Source organism: Eleginops maclovinus, chromosome 13 (genome assembly GCF_036324505.1).
Source record: "Eleginops maclovinus isolate JMC-PN-2008 ecotype Puerto Natales chromosome 13, JC_Emac_rtc_rv5, whole genome shotgun sequence".
In the NCBI taxonomy this organism is placed as follows: domain Eukaryota; kingdom Metazoa; phylum Chordata; class Actinopteri; order Perciformes; family Eleginopidae; genus Eleginops; species Eleginops maclovinus.
Window position 1 is genome coordinate 1,812,289 of NC_086361.1, and position 22,542 is coordinate 1,834,830.

The 22,542-nt window shown below is 42.1% G+C and overlaps 2 protein-coding genes, 1 long non-coding RNA gene and 5 other non-coding genes across 8 annotated transcripts; all 8 read right to left on the minus strand.

Moving 5' to 3' along the window:
* Nucleotides 1-585: 585 nt before the first annotated feature.
* Nucleotides 586-4,448, minus strand: txnipa (thioredoxin interacting protein a). Its single transcript, XM_063898805.1, has 6 exons — nucleotides 4,077-4,448; nucleotides 3,437-3,512; nucleotides 3,180-3,327; nucleotides 2,719-3,078; nucleotides 1,931-2,233; nucleotides 586-1,605 (listed from the first exon to the last, which is right to left on the minus strand). Exons 1-6 carry the CDS (start codon nucleotides 4,330-4,332, stop codon nucleotides 1,561-1,563), a joined length of 1,188 nt encoding a protein of 395 aa, XP_063754875.1. The 5' UTR covers nucleotides 4,333-4,448; the 3' UTR covers nucleotides 586-1,560.
* A 4,897-nt stretch (nucleotides 4,449-9,345) lies between these two features.
* On the minus strand, nucleotides 9,346-13,729 carry LOC134874705 (uncharacterized). Its single transcript, XR_010167105.1, has 9 exons — nucleotides 13,496-13,729; nucleotides 12,151-12,212; nucleotides 11,512-11,536; nucleotides 11,210-11,343; nucleotides 10,816-10,869; nucleotides 10,451-10,513; nucleotides 10,036-10,074; nucleotides 9,730-9,779; nucleotides 9,346-9,453 (listed from the first exon to the last, which is right to left on the minus strand). It is a non-coding gene; the product is annotated as an uncharacterized LOC134874705 (long non-coding RNA).
* On the minus strand, nucleotides 9,870-10,003 carry LOC134875581 (small nucleolar RNA SNORA18). Its single transcript, XR_010167245.1, has one exon. It is a non-coding gene; the product is annotated as a small nucleolar RNA SNORA18 (small nucleolar RNA).
* Nucleotides 10,249-10,386, minus strand: LOC134875571 (small nucleolar RNA SNORA8). Its single transcript, XR_010167236.1, has one exon. It is a non-coding gene; the product is annotated as a small nucleolar RNA SNORA8 (small nucleolar RNA).
* On the minus strand, nucleotides 10,660-10,793 carry LOC134875580 (small nucleolar RNA SNORA18). The gene has a single exon (XR_010167244.1). It is a non-coding gene; the product is annotated as a small nucleolar RNA SNORA18 (small nucleolar RNA).
* Nucleotides 11,022-11,160, minus strand: LOC134875572 (small nucleolar RNA SNORA8). Its single transcript, XR_010167237.1, has one exon. It is a non-coding gene; the product is annotated as a small nucleolar RNA SNORA8 (small nucleolar RNA).
* LOC134875568 (small nucleolar RNA Z40) lies at nucleotides 11,409-11,479 on the minus strand. Its single transcript, XR_010167233.1, has one exon. It is a non-coding gene; the product is annotated as a small nucleolar RNA Z40 (small nucleolar RNA).
* Nucleotides 13,730-15,520: 1,791 nt separating the features above from the next.
* Nucleotides 15,521-22,537, minus strand: LOC134874696 (chromatin target of PRMT1 protein-like). The gene is given in 7 exon segments (XM_063898825.1): nucleotides 15,521-16,390; nucleotides 16,392-16,432; nucleotides 17,218-17,382; nucleotides 17,480-17,654; nucleotides 19,513-19,663; nucleotides 20,747-20,832; nucleotides 22,257-22,537. Coding segments are annotated over 6 exon segments (753 nt in total). The 5' UTR covers nucleotides 20,812-20,832; nucleotides 22,257-22,537; the 3' UTR covers nucleotides 15,521-16,234.
* Between the last annotated feature and the right edge of the window lie 5 nt (nucleotides 22,538-22,542).

The window sequence follows — 22,542 nt, forward strand, 5'->3', positions numbered from 1 at the left end:
CTCTCATCTTTTTAAATGGGAGAACTTGCACAATTGGTGGCTGACTAAATACTTTTTTGCCCCACTGTATGTCTCTCTGTTGTCCTCGTTCATAAAGCATAAAACAGCACCATCAGAGAGCACGGTGCAGAGTCTCTGGAGTCTTTCAGTAGTCCTGTACAGAGAACTGTAGTTCACCACAGCAGACGCACATTAATAACGTCCGCTGGCGCATCAGGAATACGTGGGATAGTGTAAGCGTAGTCGGATTCTCTTGAAGCCCGGTCATCTTCTCCTAAATCCTGTTGAATTCTCCTATCCACTATTCCTTAACCCCGTGACGTTTCACACAGAGGTCAAGGAATAAAGCAGAGGAAGAGACGATAGGAGCTGATTTTTGGACAATTCCACCTTACAGTGTTTTTTTTTTTCGTGATTTTGGTTAAATGCCTGAGAGCCGTTGTGATGCTAACTTCCTGGTTGGCCTACAAAACTACACCCTCAGTAATCTACTCTCATGGAGTTTCTCTCTCCCTCCAAGTTGAACAACTATGTTTCTGGACTGACAGATGATCAGGGTCGAAATGAAAGAGCCGACATGCTGAATATTTTCAAACTTTCTTTAATAAAAAAAGAATCACCCGTAGGGTTTCATACAAAAATACTTGTTATAAGTATCAACGATACATTGCAAACAAAGCTTCCAACAAATCAGTCTTTAACAGTGATTTTCTTAGCGCCCTGAAGGAGTGACACCCCTGCAGTGGAGACTCAGTGAAATGTTGTCGTAGATCAGAAACATGTTAATCCTCACATAAGGTGCATTTCACGGTATCCCAGCGTGTCACATGGATCGTATGGATCTGCACGGAGTATATAATGAAAAGATATGGTGTCAACAAGTTGAGAGTGTTTTAACTGGAGAATATCTACACATCAAACACTGTTAAAACAGAACCAACCGAAAGGCAGTGTTTGAGCAAAATGAGTCAATCAAAAAGTGCAATAAAATACAGGAAACAATTCTTTCAAACACTGGTACAAAAGAACGGATGCTGCATGAGGTTCTATTAGCATCCCAGGAAGATATCTGCACACACTGTGACGCTCACAGGCAACATTATTCCCTAAAGCAAAAATCATGGTTCCTCTGGTGCCCAGAGCAGGGTTCTACAGGAATGACAAAGCGCCATGAGGAAAAGGACAAACCCCGTAAAGGCAAAGATGTAACAGCAGGCTGGGGGCCGACACGTACAATGCTTGGCCCCAAAACAAAGTCTTAAAGTGGCTGTTAATGGACAGTGAGACCCTAAGAGTTCTGAGCCTCTGGAAGGGACAGCTAATTCAGAAATGTAGCGGGCCTCCAGGTCCTTGACGCGAGGAGCACCAGGAGGAAGACACAAGTCCGTGTCGGCGGTGAAGCGCAGTGAAGACAGCCTAGCGCAGGAGCCTCTTTCTGCATCCTCTCACACACACACACACACACACACACATCTCCTCTGGCTGTTAGGGCCTTCTGCTCCTTTTCAAGTGCTTTGGATGAGCGGTCCCTGAGAGCTGGACCAAGAGTCGAGAATCTCTTCAGCAGACCGGCAGCATGCGGGCGTTGCCGTTGACCTCCTCACCCTGAGAGAAATACAGTTCATTATTAGAGAGACAATCAGCATGATCATTCCTTATCTTTTTCAACCCTAATTTATATAATCTATGAATATATACTTCTGCTACTGTAGTGGTGTCTATTTTTCTGTGGCTGTAGTAATTTTGCTCTTCTGTAGAACATTCTAATTTATCCCATATACTTTATATTGTGTGTTATTTGTGATCTTTTCTACTGTAGATATGTTTATACTGTCTAATATTGAATCCTCTTTAAATATTTGAATGCCTGAACACAGCAATATTGCCCAATTTAGGATGAATAAAGTCCGTATTTGACAGAGACACCCACCTCTGTGTATGCCGGAGGGGACGGGAACTGGAAGGTCGGCGAGTTCATGAAGATGGGGCTGTCGTCGCCGTCGAAGTCATCCAGCAGCGGCGTGAGCGGCTGGTCCAGCCGGCAGTCACGGGCGATGTCACAGTAGCTGGGGGGCTCAGAGGGCATTCTGAGGGACACCCAGCTCTGGGAGGCGCTGCTGATCGAGCCCTCCTGGCTGCTCACGCTGTTGCTGCGGCTGCCCAGACCGGCGGTCCCGATGACCAGAGGCAGCTCCAGGATCAGCTTCTCGCTCCCAGGGATGTGGATGTAGATCTGGGAGGGGGATCAGGGACAGACACGTTAATACTGATTCTCTCTCAGATTTGTACACTATGGAATGGATAACATGCAGAAATAGAAATAAAAACACATGGAAAATAGAATATTACAAAAACTAAAAAGGCCATATGTGCTAAAGTACCGAGTATGTTTGTGTTGTTCTTTACCAGAAAGTATGTTAACAGCTGTAAGCGTGTGTGAATGTAAATGTAGGGAATCATCCCTCTTTTAGGGGGGGACAACCTGTATGAGCCATTGCTTGAATCTGTAATCAGGTTTAATCTAACTTAAAATATATTACTGCTTTGGTTCTGGAGTATTTGTACTTTCATTTTGTATTTCATCTTCTTTTTTTTCTGTTGTGATTTGCTTATATTTCTGAAGTAGCACCTGCCAAAGTGCATCTGTTAATGCCGATAAATAAAAAGTAAATCAATTCTCTATATGAAACAGCCACAAATCCGCCCCTGCAGACTCACCGTGAGAGCGTATTCCACACGGATGATGTTGCAGCCCAGCATGGAGGGTTTGATCTTGGGCACCCGGATGGTCTTCCCCTGCCAGGCGTCGCACATGCCGGAGATGATGTGGTTCCCTCGGACTGCGGACAGCTTCTGTCGGAAGACCTTGGTGCGCCCGTTGGCCTGGTAGGTGTGTTTGGCGATGATGGCGGCCTTGGGAACCACGATGCGGGAGCAGGTGTTCTCAAACTTAGCGTTGATGCAAATGTCCTCGCCCTCACAGAAGCCACGCCGGTCGATTTTTGCATTCAGGGACACCTGGCCATCAGGGATGAACATGCAGGTGACCTTCTTCTCCTTACTGCCTCCTGTGGGGGACTAAGGAGACGCAGGAAGGTAAGCCTGGATGTCAAACTCATAAATATAAAGTCCATATAACCCTCTCTGTTGCGGTTCAGGGTCAGGGTCAGATAACTCACCAGCAGGTCTGGGGTGTTCACATCCAGGGGCTCCTCTACCTCGAAGGCTTTCTTACACTCCATGATGGGCTGCTGCGGCCTCTCCATCATGGCCTTCACATGGTACTGCACATAGCCAAACTTCCCCTTGTATGAAGACACCAGCTGCCTGTCAGAACATGTGTGAAGGAAATTAAAACCAAAAGTATTCTACTACTCAGTAAGGAGGCATTCACTCAAAAGATGGTGTACTAATATGAAAAGTGAGAAAGCCTTACCCTTGCTGGGGGAGCTCAAATCCAAACATGTACTCGTATTTGTTGCCAGGCCTCAAGACGACTGATCCATCAGCGTCTGGAAAGAGAAAATAAAATCTCATGAATACTCCTGTCTTCTGACACCAACACCTGACTCTTCAAGGGGAAATCCAAGGCGTTTCCCACAGAGGGGGAAGTACTTTACTGGAGTAAAAGTAGCATTACTAAATGTACAATGCAATTATAATACCAAAAGTACTCATTATTAGTATAACATTTCTGGATACTGATTATTGAGACAGGAAATGTGCCATCACAGCTGTTAAAGGTGGAGCTAATTTTAAAGATGTCAAATAAATGTAATGGAGTAAAAAGTACTGAAGTAGCGTAAAATAAAACTACTCAAATTAAAGTATCTCCAAAAGGAACTTAAGTACAGTACTTGAGTAGATGTACTTGGATACACTCCACTTCTGGTTCCACACACAGTCTTGAGTATCACATCCTCAATGATCCTCAATGATTCATACACCAGGCAGCATGAGGCTAAAGTCCAAAGCTAGCACTTGATCAAATAACACTAAAAGAAGCTCCTTTGAGACAGCTAACAAAGTTGGACCGTGGTGCCAGGTGACTGCAGATACTGAGAAAGGTGTCGTACCTGCGGGCTGCTCGTCCAGCAGCAGCACCTCTTCATGCCGGAGGTACTCGGCCGCCTGTCGGCACCGCTGCTTGCCTTTAGCGTACTCCACTTTAGCGGAACCCAGAGCCAGGAGCTTCACCGCCGACACCCGGGTCACCTCGTTCACTTCCACTGAGACCCGGCCAGACATCTTCTCCCCCCCGCAGTAAAAAGTCTTGCTGGGGTCCGTAAATTGAATTTGAAAGGTCTTCACTCGCTTCGCCATTGCCACCATGACTGCTAATTCAAGATAACCAACACAAAGTTCCACTATCTTACTGTCGACGTCTACTTCTTTCTGCTGTAAACAAAGAGCTCTGCTGGTTTTATGTGACGAGCCTCAAGTGGGACATGAGCACCCAGGGTGAACAGCATGGCTCAGCGCGTGCACACCGCTCCCATTGGTGGAAAAGCTTTGTTTGTGTCAGTGATAGCCAATGAGCGCCCGAATCCGACGCGTGGACACCTCGTGGCTGCGGCAATGTGAAGCATGTTCAGCAAATGCGAGCACAGGAAGCTGGAGGCAGACTGGGAGAGCAGAACATTTCTAGTAAACACATTGAGAGGGAGTGGAGACTCTCCCAGTTATGAGCATTGATCTGACATATGACGCAGGAGTGAGCTTCCACAGCAGTTACTGTCTAGTGTTAGAATCACAACACATATGTTGGGCACTGTATGGAAATGTTACTGACTGCTTTTATTGATGAATTATTTGACCAAAGATAACATTTTTAAATTAAAAGATACCTTGTATTTTATATATGCTAACCCCAATTACACATAAACAATGAGCGTTAATGCATCAGAAAACCATTGCAACTAAAGATTATATTTTGTAAAGAAAAGTGTAAATGCAAATTCAGAATACAGCCACATACAAAGTGGCAGAGGTTCATTGCAAAGGTAGTATTTACCACACGGCTGTTGTATTTGAATGCACATGCTAAGACTTTATTTATTTTATTTGTAAGAATGAACCATTTTGCAGTATGTGTGACTGATAGTTTCCCAGCTGCCTCCTTTGCAAAGTGTGTGTTTGGGGTCATGTGACCAGCACAGTGTTGTTGCTGGGGGGTTGGACTAAAAGTTGTTTTTGATCTGGTGAGATCACATTGTTCCCTTCGATGAACCTTCACCCACTTATTTTAGGTCGGTATACCATCAGGAACATTTTGCTCCATAAATCCTTAGAAGCAAAACTCCACCCACGTCTCCGGGATGAATCATCCCCATCCTCAGAATGAGAATGATACCGTGCACATGCCAATATTTCTTTTTGGAACGTCAATCAAACAGCCACAAAACAACTGCTACGCGCCATCAACTAAACCCAAACAGAAACCGTAGAGACACAAGACAGACTCACTACAAAGAGACCCAACACTAACACGACATAACAGACAATACAACTGCAGTCAGTGTTTGTAGAAATACTGAGATTACTTCCTCGAGTAAAAGTAGCAATACTACATTGTAAAAATACTCAGTTACAGATAAGTCATTCATTCAAAACTTTACTTAAGTAAAAGTAAAAAAGTATTTTCATTAAACTTCAATAACCAAAAGTAAAAGTACTTGTCATGCAAAACAGTCATTAGTGTCTAAATATGTGTCTGCAAAATGTCACGGGGTAAAAAAGTAGCATAATGTGAAAATACTCAAGTAGTCACATTACATCAGTGACTACAATGAAACACAACGCTGCCACAAAGAGATACAAGAGACCAGACTCCAGGTGCTGAGACAACAAAGGGACAGATTCAAAGGGTTTCCATATGCACTATAGCGTAGTTTGCCAATGAACATCAGAAGGCCCAGGCTCCTCTAACAGGGCAACAAACAGTATGTTGTAATGGTCAAGGTGAAGGATGTGATGCGTGAAACTACACGGAGTCGCAAATGAAACAATCACATTTTATTAATATAGCTCAATAAATACATTTCAAAAGTCCTCCAGGAGGGTTTAATCTGTGTCCTTGGACCTTGCAGCGAACAAGGGGAAACCAAGAGAGCATTATTTGACCTTCTGCACTGTCCTCTTTGTGTAACAACGTACATTTCACACTTCCTTTTACCCATCCAGTTCCCTGGAAGTCACCGTGTTTTTGGTTAGCTGCCTGAAATAAGGCCTGTTGTTCACACAAGTTTAAGAGATTTTCCCTTTTTGTTCGAAACACAAAATATGTCAGTAAGTAGCCCACTGGTGACCGTCTGAAGCTCCTATGTGTCATAAAAATGGCGTTTGTTCAGTGAGACTGCTAATGTCATCACACCAAGCAGCCACCTTTAGCTTAGCGGTGGTGATGTGCAGCCATGTGACTTTGATGTAGTTCGTTTATAGCTTAATGTTTATAGCAGAAGCTAATGTTAGCTTTTTAATTCTTTCATTTAGTGTTAATATAGAGATTTTCCCGCTGAACCAAATGTGTGAGTATCATAGATGTGGTTCTTATTTTCTGCGATATTCTGAAACATATTGAAGGAGCGCTTGTGATGCTAACTGCCAGGTAAGCCTGCAAAAGTACATCATCCCTGCACCCACAGGTGTCCTTTATACTGGGGACGATACGTTTAGTATCAGTAATAATTGAATAGACAATAGTAAAGCAAGGGTTGCTCCCACTTTGCAGCAGCGTAGCAAAGTTACTGCACCAAAGTATTGTAAGCATAAGCTTGTATTGTTTGCCAGGGGCCGCTTAATGCAGTAGTGTTTTTCTGAATAAAGTGTCCCTGCCCCACTTTACTGGACTGAACTCATGATCTGTACATACATTATGCTTTCACTTTACATATTTCTACATTTATGTATTTCCTTTTTGGTGTCCCTATATTGGTTCTTTCTTTGCACTGAAACCAAGTTACCATGCTGTACTGTACCACCACCAACACTGCTGCGTAGTATCTATCTTTGTAAAAGGAGTAAAGATTAGGTGAAAGGTTGTTGTCAAATTTTGCTGCCAAGAAAGACGGCTGTCGTTCAGCTCAGATGTTACAGTGGGCTGTCCTGACCCTTGCTAATATTAAGATTGGGTCTATAATTAGAGTAATTACTTCCTTAGGTGGTCTTCATTAAGGAAAGAACCCATCGCTACGGAGCCACTCAGACCAATGATTGACGAGTGCAGCTAGGGTCACTTAGCTGGGGAGGAGGGGATCTGAGACACAGGCACACCGAAAATAATGTCAATGGGGGAAACAGTAGAGTAATGGAAGTACTTTATGAGTCCTAATCTCCTCAACAGGGCCCAGCCACTCTGCTAGTGTTAGCATACTGCTCACAAGTGGAGGAAATATGCAGCTACACATGTACATCGATGTGTGATGAGCCAGCCACTTCAGGGGGTCTGGGGCAGAGGTGGTAGAAATACTCAAGATTTTGTACTTGAGTAAAGTAGAAGTACTCAGGTCTTGTACTTGAGTAAAGTAGAAGTACTCAGGTCTTGTACTTGAGTAAAGTAGAAGTACTCAGGTCTTGTACTTGAGTAAAGTAGAAGTACTCAGGTCTTGTACTTGAGTAAAAGTAGAAGTACTCAGGTCTTGTACTTGAGTAAAGTACAAGTACTCAGATCTTGTACTTGAGTAAAGTAGAAGTACTCAGGTCTTGTACTTGAGTAAAAGTAGAAGTACTCAGGTCTTGTACTTGAGTAAAAGTAGAAGTACTCAAGTCTTGTTCTTGAGTAAAAGTAGAAGTACTCAGGTCTTGTTCTTGAGTAAAGTAGAAGTACTCAGGTCTTGTACTTGAATAAAGTAGAAGTACTCAGATCTTGTACTTGAGTAAAGTAGAAGTACTCAGATCTTGTTCTTGAGTAAAGTAGAAGTACTCAGATCTTGTTCTTGAGTAAAAGTAGAAGTACTCAGATCTTGTTCTTGAGTAAAGTAGAAGTACTCAGATCTTGTACTTGAGTAAAAGTAGAAGTACTCAGGTCTTGTACTTGAGTAAAAGTAGAAGTACTCAGGTCTTGTACTTGAGTAAAGTACAAGTACTCAGATCTTGTACTTGAGTAAAGTAGAAGTACTCAGATCTTGTACTTGAGTAAAAGTAGAAGTACTCAGATCTTGTACTTGAGTAAAGTAGAAGTACTCAGATCTTGTTCTTGAGTAAAGTAGAAGTACTCAGATCTTGTTCTTGAGTAAAAGTAGAAGTACTCAGATCTTGTTCTTGAGTAAAGTAGAAGTACTCAGATCTTGTTCTTGAGTAAAGTAGAAGTACTCAGATCTTGTACTTGAGTAAAGTAGAAGTACCAGAGTGTAGGAATACTCTGTCACAGTAAAAGTATTCTAAATGTTCCTCCAGTGAAAGTAGAAAGTACTCTCATCTAAGTACTTAAAGTAGCGACAGTAAAAGTAGTCATTGTTTGATTGGTCCATTTCAGAATAATATCTCTGATATGTTTTATAATGATTGATCATTAAAGTGTTCTCAGAGCTGGTAAAGGTGCAGCTAGTTTGAATGGCTTTGTATACTGCAGGGTAGCTGCTGGATTTACTGCAGGTGAACTAAAGTCTGATTTAAGGGCTGATTATATTTACCATCATTAATCCAGATCTGTAAAGAAACTAAAGGGATTAAATACATGTAGTGGAGTAAAAGTACACCATTTACCTGTGAATTGAAGTAGAGTAGAAGTTCCTTCCTGTTTGTGTTAGGATTAGTTAAACTCCTTTAAAAGATGACATTTTGAGTGGCTAACTGCTCTCACGATATTTCAAGCATCAGTTAACCCCGCATTGTTGGAAGTAGCAAAGTAATTTTTACCTGCAGAATTACACCCGTGACTAGGTGACTTTTCTTGTTTTGGATTATCCATATTTAGTTTTCCAAGGGCAGGGTCTGTTACTCAAGGTGAGTCACCTCCAGGGAAACACACTGGACCTTAGATATAATGTTTAATGTGGTTATAAATGAAAAATATCACTGACAGTTCAGGATCCCCGGCATATTTTTTAGTATTGCCTATACCACAGCTACATACCAAACCATGGTATTCCATAGTTTTCTGAAGGGTGAAAATGTATGGCCCACAGCAGACTTTACATTTACTGAACTTCATTATGTTTCACCGCGGCCCATTTGTGAGAATTAATGCTGAACATCCAGATTGTCCAATCAGAAGAGAGTACTCAATTTGAGCACTTATAATTCTGGGTTGTACGCTTTGGATAAATGCATTAATTAAATAATGAAACATGCCATTAAGTTAGCACTTTTCTGATTATTTAGGATATGAGGACACTGACAGACAAGTGATTGAAGTGGTTGTTTATTTTAGAAAGTACACAGCATACACAACCACACAGTAACCGCTGTACAACGTTTTCTGCAATGATCTCTCCAGATCAGTTGAGCAGCAACCTGAAAAGACAGGAAGCAAAGGTTCAGTCTACAGTAGACAGATCCTTCACTCTTGTGACTGATGAGAAAGCAGCACGTTAGAGAATTAGGGAGCGCATGTTCCCACAGGCCTCCTCAGCAGGCTGCTGAAGGAGACCTCTGGGATGGTTTTTATTTTCTGGTCAATTCCACAGCAAAACAGGAATGGAGAATCCTGAAAGCCTTGGTATATGACCAAACACTTAGAGCAGCATCACAGAGATAACCCTTTAACACAGGAGAGGTCAGTCTACTCACAGGAAGGGACAAGTCACTCCTCTTCACCTCTCCAGGAATATCCCAGGATTCTGAAAGTCAAGTTTAAGCAATTAAATCCCAATTCATTATACATGTTGTAAAGATGCAGATTCCATATTTACTTTCACGGTTTAAAATAAGCATGTCCTGCAGTAATATCCCACAACGCTCATGGCAGGGGACATGTGGGTAAAGCGAAACCACAGTGTTATTCTGTGAGGTATTTCCAACGACAAGGCCCTATGGGTAAAGGCCAGTCGGGATAGACCTCAGCTCTGTGACACTCAATCTGCACTACGAGCTCACCTCGGCTGGGAAGCCCTGCTGCATCCTGGGAGGCCTCTCCTGCAGCACAATAAAGAGTGTTTGTTAGCACATGCAAGTGAGTCACACAATGACACCTTTAAATCAGTTTAATCTTTGTGATCCTAACTAAAGTCTTTTAAAGAGGAATATTTAGTGAAGGCGTCTCACTGCTCTGTACTAACAGCTTTTAAATTCAGTCTTCTTGAATTAAACAAATGTTTCTAATAACATACCAGGACTCCACACACAGGCAGCATGGAGACCAACGATGCCAGTTATTGAGTTTGTCTCGCACTGACTTTTGAACTAACCAGCCGAGAGAGCAGCTGGCTGCAGATACCGTACAGTGCTCAAGCGTCAGGGGCATCTAATCATTGGACAGTTAGTGGAATTGCAGGAAGAGAAAACCACCTACTGCTGTCACACGTTCTGCAGTGTCAAGGTTCTTCACTCAGGATGTTTCTTCCATCACAGCGACCTGAACACAGAAGACAGAGTCAAACACCCTTTCTTTCCCCAGAGCAAGATGCAGCACTACATTTCTTATATCACCACAGGTCAAACACCAATCTCAGCATGCCGAAGTAAGTCTGTTGATAGTATGGCATCATGTCCCTTCTTATCATGTGTCCTGCAGTAATATCCCACAACGCTCATGGCAGGGGACATGTGGGTAAAGCGAAACCACAGTGTTATTCTGTGAGGTATTTCCAACGACACGGCCCTATGGGTAAAGGCCAGTCGGGATAGACCTCAGCTCTGACACTCGTACAATCTCACCTCTACTGTGACGCCCTGCTGCACCATGGGAGGACAACCTCTGCCACAGCACACCTGAAGAAGGTAGGAGAGCGTGAGAACACGCACTCATTATTCATAACATGCTTTATCCTTAGTTGACATGCATTTCCCCTTTTTGATAAATGTATCGTTACATCTGCAGAGGTTTTAATGTTCGTATGTACAGACATTGCTTTCTGACAAAGTAATGTTTCAACAAACATACCAGGACCCCACACACAGGCAGCATGGAGACCAACGATGCCAGTTTGTGAGTTTTGTCTCGCACTGACTTATGAACTAACCGGCCGAGAAAGCAGCTGGCTGCAGATACCGTACAGTGCTGTTATTATACGACATGTTTTCAGGCCTGTAGGGCACTCTTGACTCTTACTTTGAATACATGGTTGGTTTTCCTCCTGGAATCGTGTGCATTTATAGCAGCCACCTGTTTGTTTACCCCCTCTTGTTGAGGGACGTCAGGGTGCTGACATCATGCTGCAGTGTGGAAGGCCAGAGAGGGGACACCTGTTGAGGCAGAACTAAAGTTACCACTGGTTTTTATAAGCGGCAGCAGCTGAGTGGGTACTGCATGCTGTTCAGACGGGCATCTCTCAATCACACTTCAGAGCAGTTGAACATAAAGCCAATCATCATGACAACTAATCACTAACTGAATTCTGAAGGGCAACTTACCAAGCTGTCCTAATGGTTTCATTACCTGCCACACAGAACAAAAATATGTTAATAGACGGTCATACACAAAAATATTCATATTTAAAAATGAACCAGCTGTCTTTTCTCATAAGTAACACTGCTACAACCAGCAGCAGTGGGTTGCAAGAGAATGAGTTGCTCTATGCACTGTATAAGCTTTACGGCCCACCGAACAGGACCAGAGCTCATGCTGTGCCAAGAGATGAGAAATCACATCAACCAACAGTACACGTTTATAGTACTCCATCTGAGAGGAGCGGAATGTTGAAGAGGTGGAGTGTGTTAGAATGCAAAAACTCAAGTAGTTGAAGAGGTTTTGGATACCCAAGCAGCGAGTGCCACCCTTGCCCTACCCCAGATAACATTAAATACAGATGTGTAATTTCTGAAACTTGTGCCAATATTTAAAATGTTCTATGTACCCTGAAGGTTTATGTTGTTAGGCTCCTACAGTAAAAAAGACACCGACCATAACTAGTTTAGCAACACAAAAGTCTTAACACAAGAGCTAAACTATTTTCACTGTCTCTGAATCGTCAAACACCTACAGATTTTATTTGCTATACTGATTTATGCCACAGATTACACAACTAACATTAATCCATGAAAAATAGACACCTCATGTCCCAGAGGTGTTGCCCAAACTCCTGCCCCATCGAATCCAGCAACAAGGGCATATCCTGCAAGAGAAAAAAAGGGTTCGTTAAATTCTGGGAGGTTTCAACAGCCATTTCAGCCTACAAATAAGAGTTATTCAAATTAACTTTTTCTTTTAAAGAGAACAAAACTTGATGTGATAGTCATGTCAAAATAGGCTTGTATAAATTAAAAAGCCTGAGTCTGAGAGAGACACATTGATGCATCTCTAAACCAGTAGACAGGCTGAATGTACCAGGCCTCATTGACACCGTTCTGCAACCAGCAGTGCAGAGGTGAAAGCAAAACCTGATGTTCTATAGCGACTGTTGTCCTGAGATCAGCCCACTGCACAGGACCGTCCTCCTGACAAGTGGCACTGGTGTAGGACCAAATCGAAGCCTATCCGAGTGTTACCTCTGAACTATATTAAGCGCAAATAAGACTTTGGAAATGCACCTTGCAATAGTCACAGCTTGTGTCTTGGGTAAATGTTTTCCCCATTCAAAATCAAGTACAATTACACCGATTTTCTCATGAGCCATTGAAAGAGGAAGATGGGTATCACAGCACGTTTCAAGTGGTTGACTATTAGCGCATTAGCAAACAAATAGCAAAGCTTGGTCAGTTTTCAGCCTTTAAGTCTTTGTTTTAGAGCCTCTCATTATTTGTGTACTTGCATTTCTCCACTTAAGAAATTTTTTAATGTTATCATATAAACATGAATCTGCTCTTTGACAGTAATTTCATTACATCTAAACTAAATGCTGCAAAGCATTTGCTCATTTAAGCAGGAGCTGTGTGAATTCTGATTGGAGGCCTTTGGTGACGTCACGTGAGATAATTATTTTGATGGCAAGAACAAATATGTAATATAAAAGTTGCCAGACATTGAATTCAAAGCAACAACCTTTGAAAAACGTGTCCACTAATAATTGTAACGACCTTTCAGCGGGAAAACGCTCTCTGGTTCATAAATGAATATTCTAAAGCCATGCCGCCAGTAAACCTGCATCAGGTCTGAGCGACTGAACAGCTGTATGAATGCAGTACATTTATTCGATTATTTACATTCAACATACTATGCTCACCCCGCACGTGACAATATACAATGCACTTTAACCTGCCGGTGTATGAACTACACGAGGAGGCTGTTAGCCCTTATAGCATTAAGCTAACTAGCAGCTACTGTGCTCAAGGAGGACAACGTGGCGTCTATGATGTGAAAACGCCGTGTTTCACATATTTTAACAAACTCCCACTAAAGTAACTTTACTTACACATGATGAAGTGTGTGCTGTGCTGGGTGTGTTCAGCGAATATTTACCTGTTGCGTGCTTTCAGGAGGACCGAGACAGAGATGTGTTCTGCGTACGAAGAGACACACAGAGGGAATGAGAGGACAACTGACGTACCACCAACGCTTTTATAGGCAGAGTTTTACGTCAGTTGAAACCACTTTTCGTCAACCACTTCTGCGTTCAAGGCAGCTCGGAAATCCTGAGATCCTAACAGTAAGAGCTTTATGAGCTGAATATTGAATCCGTCAGACATCTATCAATGAATATACAGAGGTGGAAGAAGTATTCATCGCCTTTACTTAAGTATAAGTACTAATACTGATCTGTAAGTACAAATAATGCATTGAAAATTGTTCATAAGTAAAAGTGTTCAAGTATGATCAGGAAAACATACTTTAAATATTAGAAGTTGTAGAATTGTATTTACATTTTAAAAGTAAAAATATTAAGTAAAAGCAGCAAATCTTCACATATCAAAAGCAGGAAACGGTGAAATGTTTGAACACAAAACCATACTTAAACAATTTACACAATAGCTGCAAATTTATTTGATGTCAACCCACTGTGTTAGGTGTGCTTTGAATATATGTTGGAATATGTAAATCCAGACAAAAACTTCATATTTTTAAAATTATCTTTTGTGTGTAAAAATCAGAATCTTTAAAGTAACTACTATTCAAAACTGTAAAATAAATGTACTGCAAGTAAAAGTAAAGTATTTCCATGTATATAGTAGTAGATTAGAAGTAAGGTGGCACAGAGAGAAAATACTCTGAAATCCACATACCTTAACATTTGTACTTAAGTACATTACTTGAGTGTATACTGAGTTACTTTTCACCAGTGTGAATATAAGATAAGATAAGATAAGATGGACCTTTATTTATTCCTGTGCGAAAATTCAGGAGTTTAAGCAGTGAGTAAGCACAGTGAGTGATACTGAAAAACAGGACGGTACAGGTTCACACAGGGTAAAAAAAATAAATAACACTATTCTTCGATATATTTACATGTAAGTGTGCAGATGTGAATGCAGGTCAAAGCAATTTGTACAAACAGTGCAGGTTTTCTGTGTGTACAGTCCTGGTTTCTATACCGGGTTACCCCTGTTTGAGCCGCCTGACGGCTGGTTAGTCACACCTTCTACCGAGGCGCCATCGAGAGCTTCCTCAGCAGCTGCATCACCGCAAGACCCTGCAGCGCATCGTGAACACTGCTGAAAGGACCAGTGGTGCTTCACTCCCATCAGTCCTGGATATTTACAACACCCGCCTCACCCGTAAAGCACTCAGCATTGTGGGTGACCCCTCCCATCCCTCGAACTGCCGCTTCACCCCGCCTTCTAGGAGAAGGTTCCAGCATGAGGTCGGGCACCACCCAACTGAGAAACAGCTTTTTTACACCAGGAAAAATAAGTTTGTGTACAGGTTTGTATGTATGTGTATTTTTTTATACCTCGGGATTGTGGGAAACAGTATTTCGATCTCTCTGTCGGTACACACAACCTGAAAGAATGACAGTAAAGTTGACTTTGACTCGCTGGTGTTGAGCTGGAGGGGTTTGTTGTCACACCATCACCTCCAGCTCAACATCAGCAAGATTTATATAACAAAACACTACATTCCCCATCTGCCCCAAATACTCCTTCCCTAAATACAAATTGTGTATTTAGTTTATTGTAAAATATATGAATGATCATGTCCTTCAGTGTAAGTCACTTGTACACACTGGCTTTAAAATAAAGTAATGGCAGCTGGCACAACTCTGGCCTATTCTTCAGTACTTCAATGGAGTATAATTCCACTTTGAAATATGCATTTATAACTTGTTTGAATCACTTCCCACTGTTGTTACAATGTGCTACTATCACACTAAAACAGAACATTTAATGTCTACTCGCATTTAACATCGATGACAAATACATTTTATTTCACTATGATTTAACCGAAAACTACATTTGTGAAACAACCAGCATCCTCTTCATTTGCAGCAACTAGTCGTCTTATGCTTTGATAATTATACCCCATTAAAATGTATACAAAGGGACACAATTAGGGAAAAAGACTCCATTTTAATTAAAACCTATTTTACTTGCTTTGGATAACGTCATACAAATGCTCTCAAGTACAGGTTAAGGATGTCAGCGGTCTACTGAACAATGCTGACAGGTGGCAGATATGGGTGACAAAAACAGAGTAGTACATCTTTTAAATACAAAACAATAACAAATGGATACTTGGCTTTGAACTCTTTGCTTACATTCTTTTCACAAATGTGTTGCATTGCAAACATTTCCAAGATAAGCTAATGAATCAATCCCCAAAGTTCTGAGCACACTTACGCTAAAATCACATTTAAAACAAGAGTACAAAATTAACAGGTGTCATTCAAAACAGGTTTCCAACGAAGGTTAAAGACATCACCTGCAGAACGGAACGTTACAGAGACCTGTCCCGAATGTCTTAAGTGTTTCTCAGGTCGTATTTAAAAAAAAAAGAAATGATAAAAAACACTTCTATTGACAGCAGGGTTAGTTAATGTATAGAAAGGTCCCTTCACACAGTTATTCCAGATTTACAGGGGGTTTGCAGGAGTGGGTTGATGCACATTTGAGCAGTGGTCGAAGCACATTCAAGTGAAACCTTGATCTGTTGCTGTTCCAAGTCACCACTCTCCTCTAAATCACAAACACTATCATCTCTCAGCCCGGCTACACTGTGTGTGAGTCCAGCTGTTGTGCAGTGGCTCTCCATGTGTCTGCATCATCACTCCATGCTGTCGGGGTCTGCCTGCGCCATGTAGGCGTCCAGCTCAGCGTCCAGGTGTCCTTTGGTTTTTGACATGTAGGCGTCCAGCTGGTTGTCCAGTTGTTCCCGAGTCACATCCTGCCGGCCGATGCCTCGGCCCCGCCCGCGACCCCCCTCGACCGGCAAAGCCACCGCGCCCTCGCAGACCACCGCGGCCTGTAAGCAGACGAACAGAAATAATGACTTAACTGCACTGAGTCAACAGTTCTAGTCAGTCTCTTTTTATACAGTTAGAGAACAAAAAGTCTTATTCCCCAGCATAAATAGAGTGGCTTAAAATTCATTTGTGGTTAGAAGCCGGATATAAAGTTCACGTTTTGTTCTACAACATAAGACAGATCAGTGGTTACCCCAGTGATGAATGTCTGTAGCTTCTATGAGTCATATACCAGCATTTGCTGCACGTACTGCATTGAGAATGGTTATAGTGAAGTACAAGTATTTAAGTATGATCAGGTAAAAGTACTTCAAGTATTCGTATTAAAAGTAATCAAAAATATTTTAAAGTAAAAGCAGCAAATCTTCACATTTAGAAGCTGGAAGTGTAAAATATATTTTTGAAAAGAAAACTTCTTAACTCCAATACACTTTCTGTTCACCCACTCATAGGTTTATTTGCTTCAATACAATGTTGGATGGTTTAATCTATACCAAATAATCATATTTTAAAACCTTTTTCTAAGTTTGTTAGTGAAGTTAAAAAAGGTACAACATTTGGTTCAAAATTGTAGTACAGTAGAACTAGAATAAAATGAAAATACAAACTCAAATATACTTTAAGTAATTAAATGTACTTAGTTACTCTCCACCACTGCAGAAATGTTTGTTTTCCACAGAGCTTATTTTCTGCCTCATTCCAAAAGAAACTTCCAATTGGCTTTTTTATAGAAGGATCCCTAACGACTTCACTCTTTATAGAGAGTAAACTCCACCCCCCTCACCTCTGGCTACTCCTCCTCTGGCTACTCCTCCTCGTGCAGCTCCTCGGGACAGAGCTGCTCCTCTGCCTGCCGGTCCCCCACGTTGGCGGCCTCCTCTGCGCATCGCCAGGCGGCCTGCAGCACCACGACCCCGCATGGGGAAGCCTGTGGAAGCCACTCGCTTCCCTGTGCAACACAAAGTCACGTTAGCACACAGAGCTGCAGCCAGGACGGCACTGAAGACAAGGAGTTATTTATAGATGAAAGCTTTGAGGACACAAACCTCTCAGGGACAGAGCTCCTCTCATTACTCCTCCTCTTGCCCGTCCTCGAAGGCCTCCCCTGTTCATCCCTCTCATCCCTCCTCTGCCTCCAGGAGCTCCTCCCCGCATCAGAGCCCCCACAGGCCTACCCAGCCTGGCCTGGATGTTGCTCTTCCCCAGGCGCTGCTTCAGGCTCTGACAAGTTATTCACGGACGCAAGTATGACTTTGTTTAGAATCAGAAAAATCAGGAGGGCAATTGTGAGAAGAATAATCAACACAGAGCTTCAACGACACCTCGTTCAAACTCATAAATCATTTCCAGAACAGTTGGAAAATGGGCCTTTGACATTTAACAGAACGCTTAACTGCAAAATCACAAAAGATGGAACATAAAAGTTCAACAGTTCTGGTTTGAGAGGAGCAGCTTTTCCACTCAACGTTTCTCTCCGACATAGTCTGATAAAGTGGTCAAATACACATTCCCCAACTTTAAACCCATGGAGGCATTAAACAAAGAAGCACGTAGAACCTTAGACAGAACACAATGGACTTCATTGCCATATTATGTTAAAATACTATCTGCTTGGCTGGAAAACCCTATTCAAACACTTTAGGGTCGGAAGTTAAAATGATTAGCCCCTCCTGCTCCGAGCAGGAAGAACCGGTTCTCCTTCAGGGCAGAACACTAATAGACCTTATTTCCAGCACATGTTTATAACAAGTGTTGAGTTAATAGCTTATTGAGACAGTGATGCTCTTTTACATGACGTTACTCGTACTGTAGGACACTAGTATTTGGATCTGTTGTAAATGCTGTAGTATGTTTCAACCATTGTTCCTATTATTTTGTCATGTTCAAAGGATAATGGGTTTGTGCGCTAATGGAGTGGTTAGGCCAAAAATAAAAGTAGAAGGTTCAACCAGAATGAAGAATGTAACAAGGTATTGAAAAATCAGGGAGGAGGACTATAACCTCCCCATCATCTCGACCAAAAATTAAATGGTTCTCGATATGATAACTCTTCCGAGTGTTAAAGTGAGCATTGTTTTAGCATCTGATTGAACACATGTAGCTGTCATTCTAACTAGATTGCCTGCCTACACATTTCATCATCTCACTGTAGCAACATACCACCACTAACTCCAGCCATATTGCACAGATTAAAACCATCAAGTCATTCACAATTTCACTTACCACTGTGCACAATTCTACATGATCAGACCGAACAGTCAGTCGGCACAGACGCTACATAAACAAAACACAATCTCTATGGTAGCTAGTGTCAAGCACTGTCTGGTGAATACATCCCCTTTGAGTCACCAATAAGCATAAATAACATTGACGCAAACAGAGGCTGCTCCATTTTCCTGGAATATAAGAATTAACATGTGCGCAAACAAGAGTGTGCATTTAAACACAGGACTCCATGCTTTGCATGGGGTACTGTAACCTGTCAGAGCTGATATGTGGTTTATTTAACTCATTTATTAGTGAAAAGTGTTCAATAACTGTTGAGAACAATCTTTACTCAAACCCAATATTTTAAAATCAGCATGCTATTGTCAATTACATTTATTTTTTCATTTAACCCAGAATATAAGAAATGGAACCACTTATAAAAACCTGGTCAGTGATCAATTAATTTAGAGCAGATGTTGAGTGATGAAAGGATCCAGCTGAAGGACACCATCAAAACCATAATTTTAGGAGTCCTGAAAACCCAAACAATGAGCTAAAAGAGTTGGGTGTGATATTGGCACTATGATTAATAACTCGATACACTATCATTTCATTTTAAAACCGATGCATGCAGCTTGAAGAAGCTAAAGTTCACTAGATTAATACTTTTTCTTTCCTACTATAATTAGGTTTTAAGTTGAAATCAGGCAATTTGGTTACATTATCAAATGAAATCCTCCTAGCATTACCTATTCCATGTTACAGTTATATTAACTACTACATTATGGCTGTCAGTGCCAGTATACCTTGAGTTTACATAGTGGCTCGACCTGGTGCTAACCAAAAGGTCTGGTGTGACCTTTACCCTCACCTGCTTGTGATTGAGAGCAGCTTGCACTGAGGGCCGGTTCTCCATCTGCTGGGCCAGCCGGCGGTTGCGGGCACTGGCCAAATGCTGCTGTTGCATGGTGGCCCGGATGCTAACAGCTGCGGGCTGCTTGTTCTTCAGCATGTTAGTGAAGCTTTAGAGGCGGGAGGGGAAAAGAGGGAGGAAGTAAAAGAAGGGGACAGGGGATATAGAGAGGAGGAAGCAGGTTCCACATCAAGTCATGTCTCACATTATGGTGAAGCCACACAGACTGGGCTTGCTTTTTTATAGGCAAGACTCATGTTCCACTTGTTGGCACTCAATTTCTCTCTCAGTCATGAACATCCAGAATGATTTAGCATTTGTTTTCAAACAAGCACAAGAAGATATGCAAACTAAGATGAAGAAAAACTCACAGTGCAAAGACAGACTGGAGGACAGTAGCAGAGAGAAGGTACCAGAAGAAGAGTGTGTTTTGCCACTTACAGGCCTCCGGCTGCCTGGCGGGGGGTGTCATCGTGCTGCAGCAGTGGAGGCCTCGGACATGAGGAGTGCCTGGGCACCCAGCCACTTACAGCATGGACCGTGACGCGTGGTTCAAACCACTGAGAGACTCAGGAGGGGAAGGGAGCGGGACATGGGAGCTCTTTGTCACGTCCAAGCTAGGACCGAGTACCAGGTCTTTGATAGACTCAGTGGAGCGGAGAGAGAAAGAGAGAAGAGGAGAAGGAGCATGTGCTTCACTTCCACTGGTTTGAGAGAGCCAGAAAGGATTAAGAAGTGCCCCATCTTCCTCGTTTAGCTTAAGCCTTCCTCTCCCCTTTATGGGGGGCTGTATACTTGACGTATACTGTGTGCTGTTTAAGTAACAGGAGGTAGGAGTGCCAGGGCATTTGTAGGACAGTGGCCTGGTCTAGCATAGGCTAACCCAGGCTTACCCAGTATGACCTTTACCCTCTCCCCTTGTCTAGAGGTGTGCACTGCTCACACAAGATATTTGGCCTGGGCCAGCCCCGTGTGCTCCTTCGTAATATCACATCTGACTCTGCATCAAGAAATGGTGACAGGACAAACATGGTTGAGTGAGCAGTGCACACACAGGGGACAGTCAGAATAGCATCCATGTCAGGTCCGGTCCCCGACAGTAGCCTTCCGTAGAGAGCACTAGAACCTTCACAAGCCACGGGTGGCCCTTGCATCTGGTGTGTAACTGCTGACAGGGTGCGTGGCGCCTCACCGCTCATTCAGGGACACCTTGGTGGTGCTTTTCAGGACCACTTTTTGGGAGGAGGGTGCACTCATTTTGACTTCGCTTGCTGGCTCCTGGAAACAGAAAAGACAGAAATAGATAGGCTATGTTAATAGTTGACACTATGGCGTTTCACCACAAGCTGTAGCCAATTAACTGGTATGAAGTGCTCTATGGAGACCGCCATGATCATGACCCTACAACCTAGAGTAGATAGAATAAATGTATGTGATGTCTCCAGTGGCGTCATTTATACAACTTTGCAAAGGATTCACGTGAAACGATAGAGTACAGACGAAACACGGGAAGTGCTTACACAGAAAAATATTCTGATTTATAAAACAGTCCGCACATGTCCTACACCGTTTTCCCTTTAGAAATCACAATCTACTCGAGTGCAGCACAGCTTTTGCAGACTTCACAGTATGCCCTATAAAAAGTCAAAGAAACGGCCCATTTTAATATTCATTTCTCTGACTGAATGAATGAGGACGAAATGCAGACAGAATGTTGTTCAATGTAATTGTAATGTTACTTTACACCACAACTAACATGTAAGGTGTTCCTAATCACAAAATGGTGGCCAGCATGCAACGATCAATTGTAAGGCTTCAGGGCAGGCCAGGTGAAATATTCCAACAGCTGCCTGGCCAGATATCAGAGACACAAACAGGTTTCCTTCGCATGGGCCAGGGAGCGGTGAGAACATGGAGGTTTAATTCCAACCCAACAGCTGCTGCAGAGCATGTGTCAGTGTGTGAAAAAGGGAATAGGAAGTATTTATCAGGTCATTGCTCTGTGGTTAAAACTCCTAAGGAAGCTCAATACCGTCATTAAGTTGTATAGTTTTAGTTCAAGAATACAAAGAAGCAGGGGTGTTAGTAACAGTAAAGTTTTGAGGTACTTGTACTTTACTTGAGTATTTGAAGTGTGATGGTACTTTTACTAACTACAATTTGGAAGCAAATGTTTTACTTTTCACTCCACTAATTAATAGTTGTAGCTACTAGTAAGCTTTCAAGTTCCTATTACTAGTATAACATCATTCAACTAATGATTTGTGAAGTACTACTATAGATTGAGCTACCTGGTCGAATTAAAAAGTAATTCAAGTTAGATCCTCCTTTAGTAGCTTAACAAAACAAATTATGTAGACATGTATGTATCAATAAATAAATAATATTCGGAAAATGGACATTCTGCACAATGAGGACTTTAAATATATTTTGATGTCAATACTCGTGTATTATTAATACAGTAAGATTTTGAAGGTAGGACCTCTACTTGTAAGAAATTGTTTTTCACAATTTAGTAATAGTACTTTTACTTGAGCACTTCTTCCACCTCTGCAGAGAAGCGTTTCCATGTCATTTATCTCGAGGCCAAGATGCTACCTAACGAAACAAGAGGATGGACGTATGACGGTTTTTTGTAAAAACACTTCATAAACTACTTTACAATTCATATTCCTACAATACTTTATATATTTTGTACTTACAATGAATGTGGCGTCGGTCGAGAAAAGCTTTTCAGCTAGCTCGGGTTAGCTTTGGTAGCTAGCTAACAGGTACGGCACGGTGTCCTTGTTTTCTTGTGCTTAAATATAAACTACAAAAAGCTAGCTTCTTAAATACGCACTGTAAGATTTGAGCTATTGTGGGTCTGTTTTTCCCAGACTATTGAAATAATGCTGCAGACAGGGTTTAAACAGCGCGTCTTCCCAAAATGGTGCTGCGAGCTAAAGACGGTCTATGGTAAGAAAATGGAGAGGGAGTCTTATATCT

Excerpts from the sequence above, each read along its gene's own strand:
- txnipa (XM_063898805.1), bottom strand. The coding sequence starts at position 4,332 with ATGGTGGCAATGGCGAAGCGAGTGAAGACCTTTCAAATTCAATTTACG. Across the intron at positions 3,328-3,436 it reads TTTGAGCTCCCCCAGCAAGG|GCAGCTGGTGTCTTCATACA; the intron begins GTAAGGCTTTCT and ends ATGTTCTGACAG. Across the intron at positions 1,606-1,930 it reads CCCCTCCGGCATACACAGAG|GGTGAGGAGGTCAACGGCAA; the intron begins GTGGGTGTCTCT and ends TATTTCTCTCAG.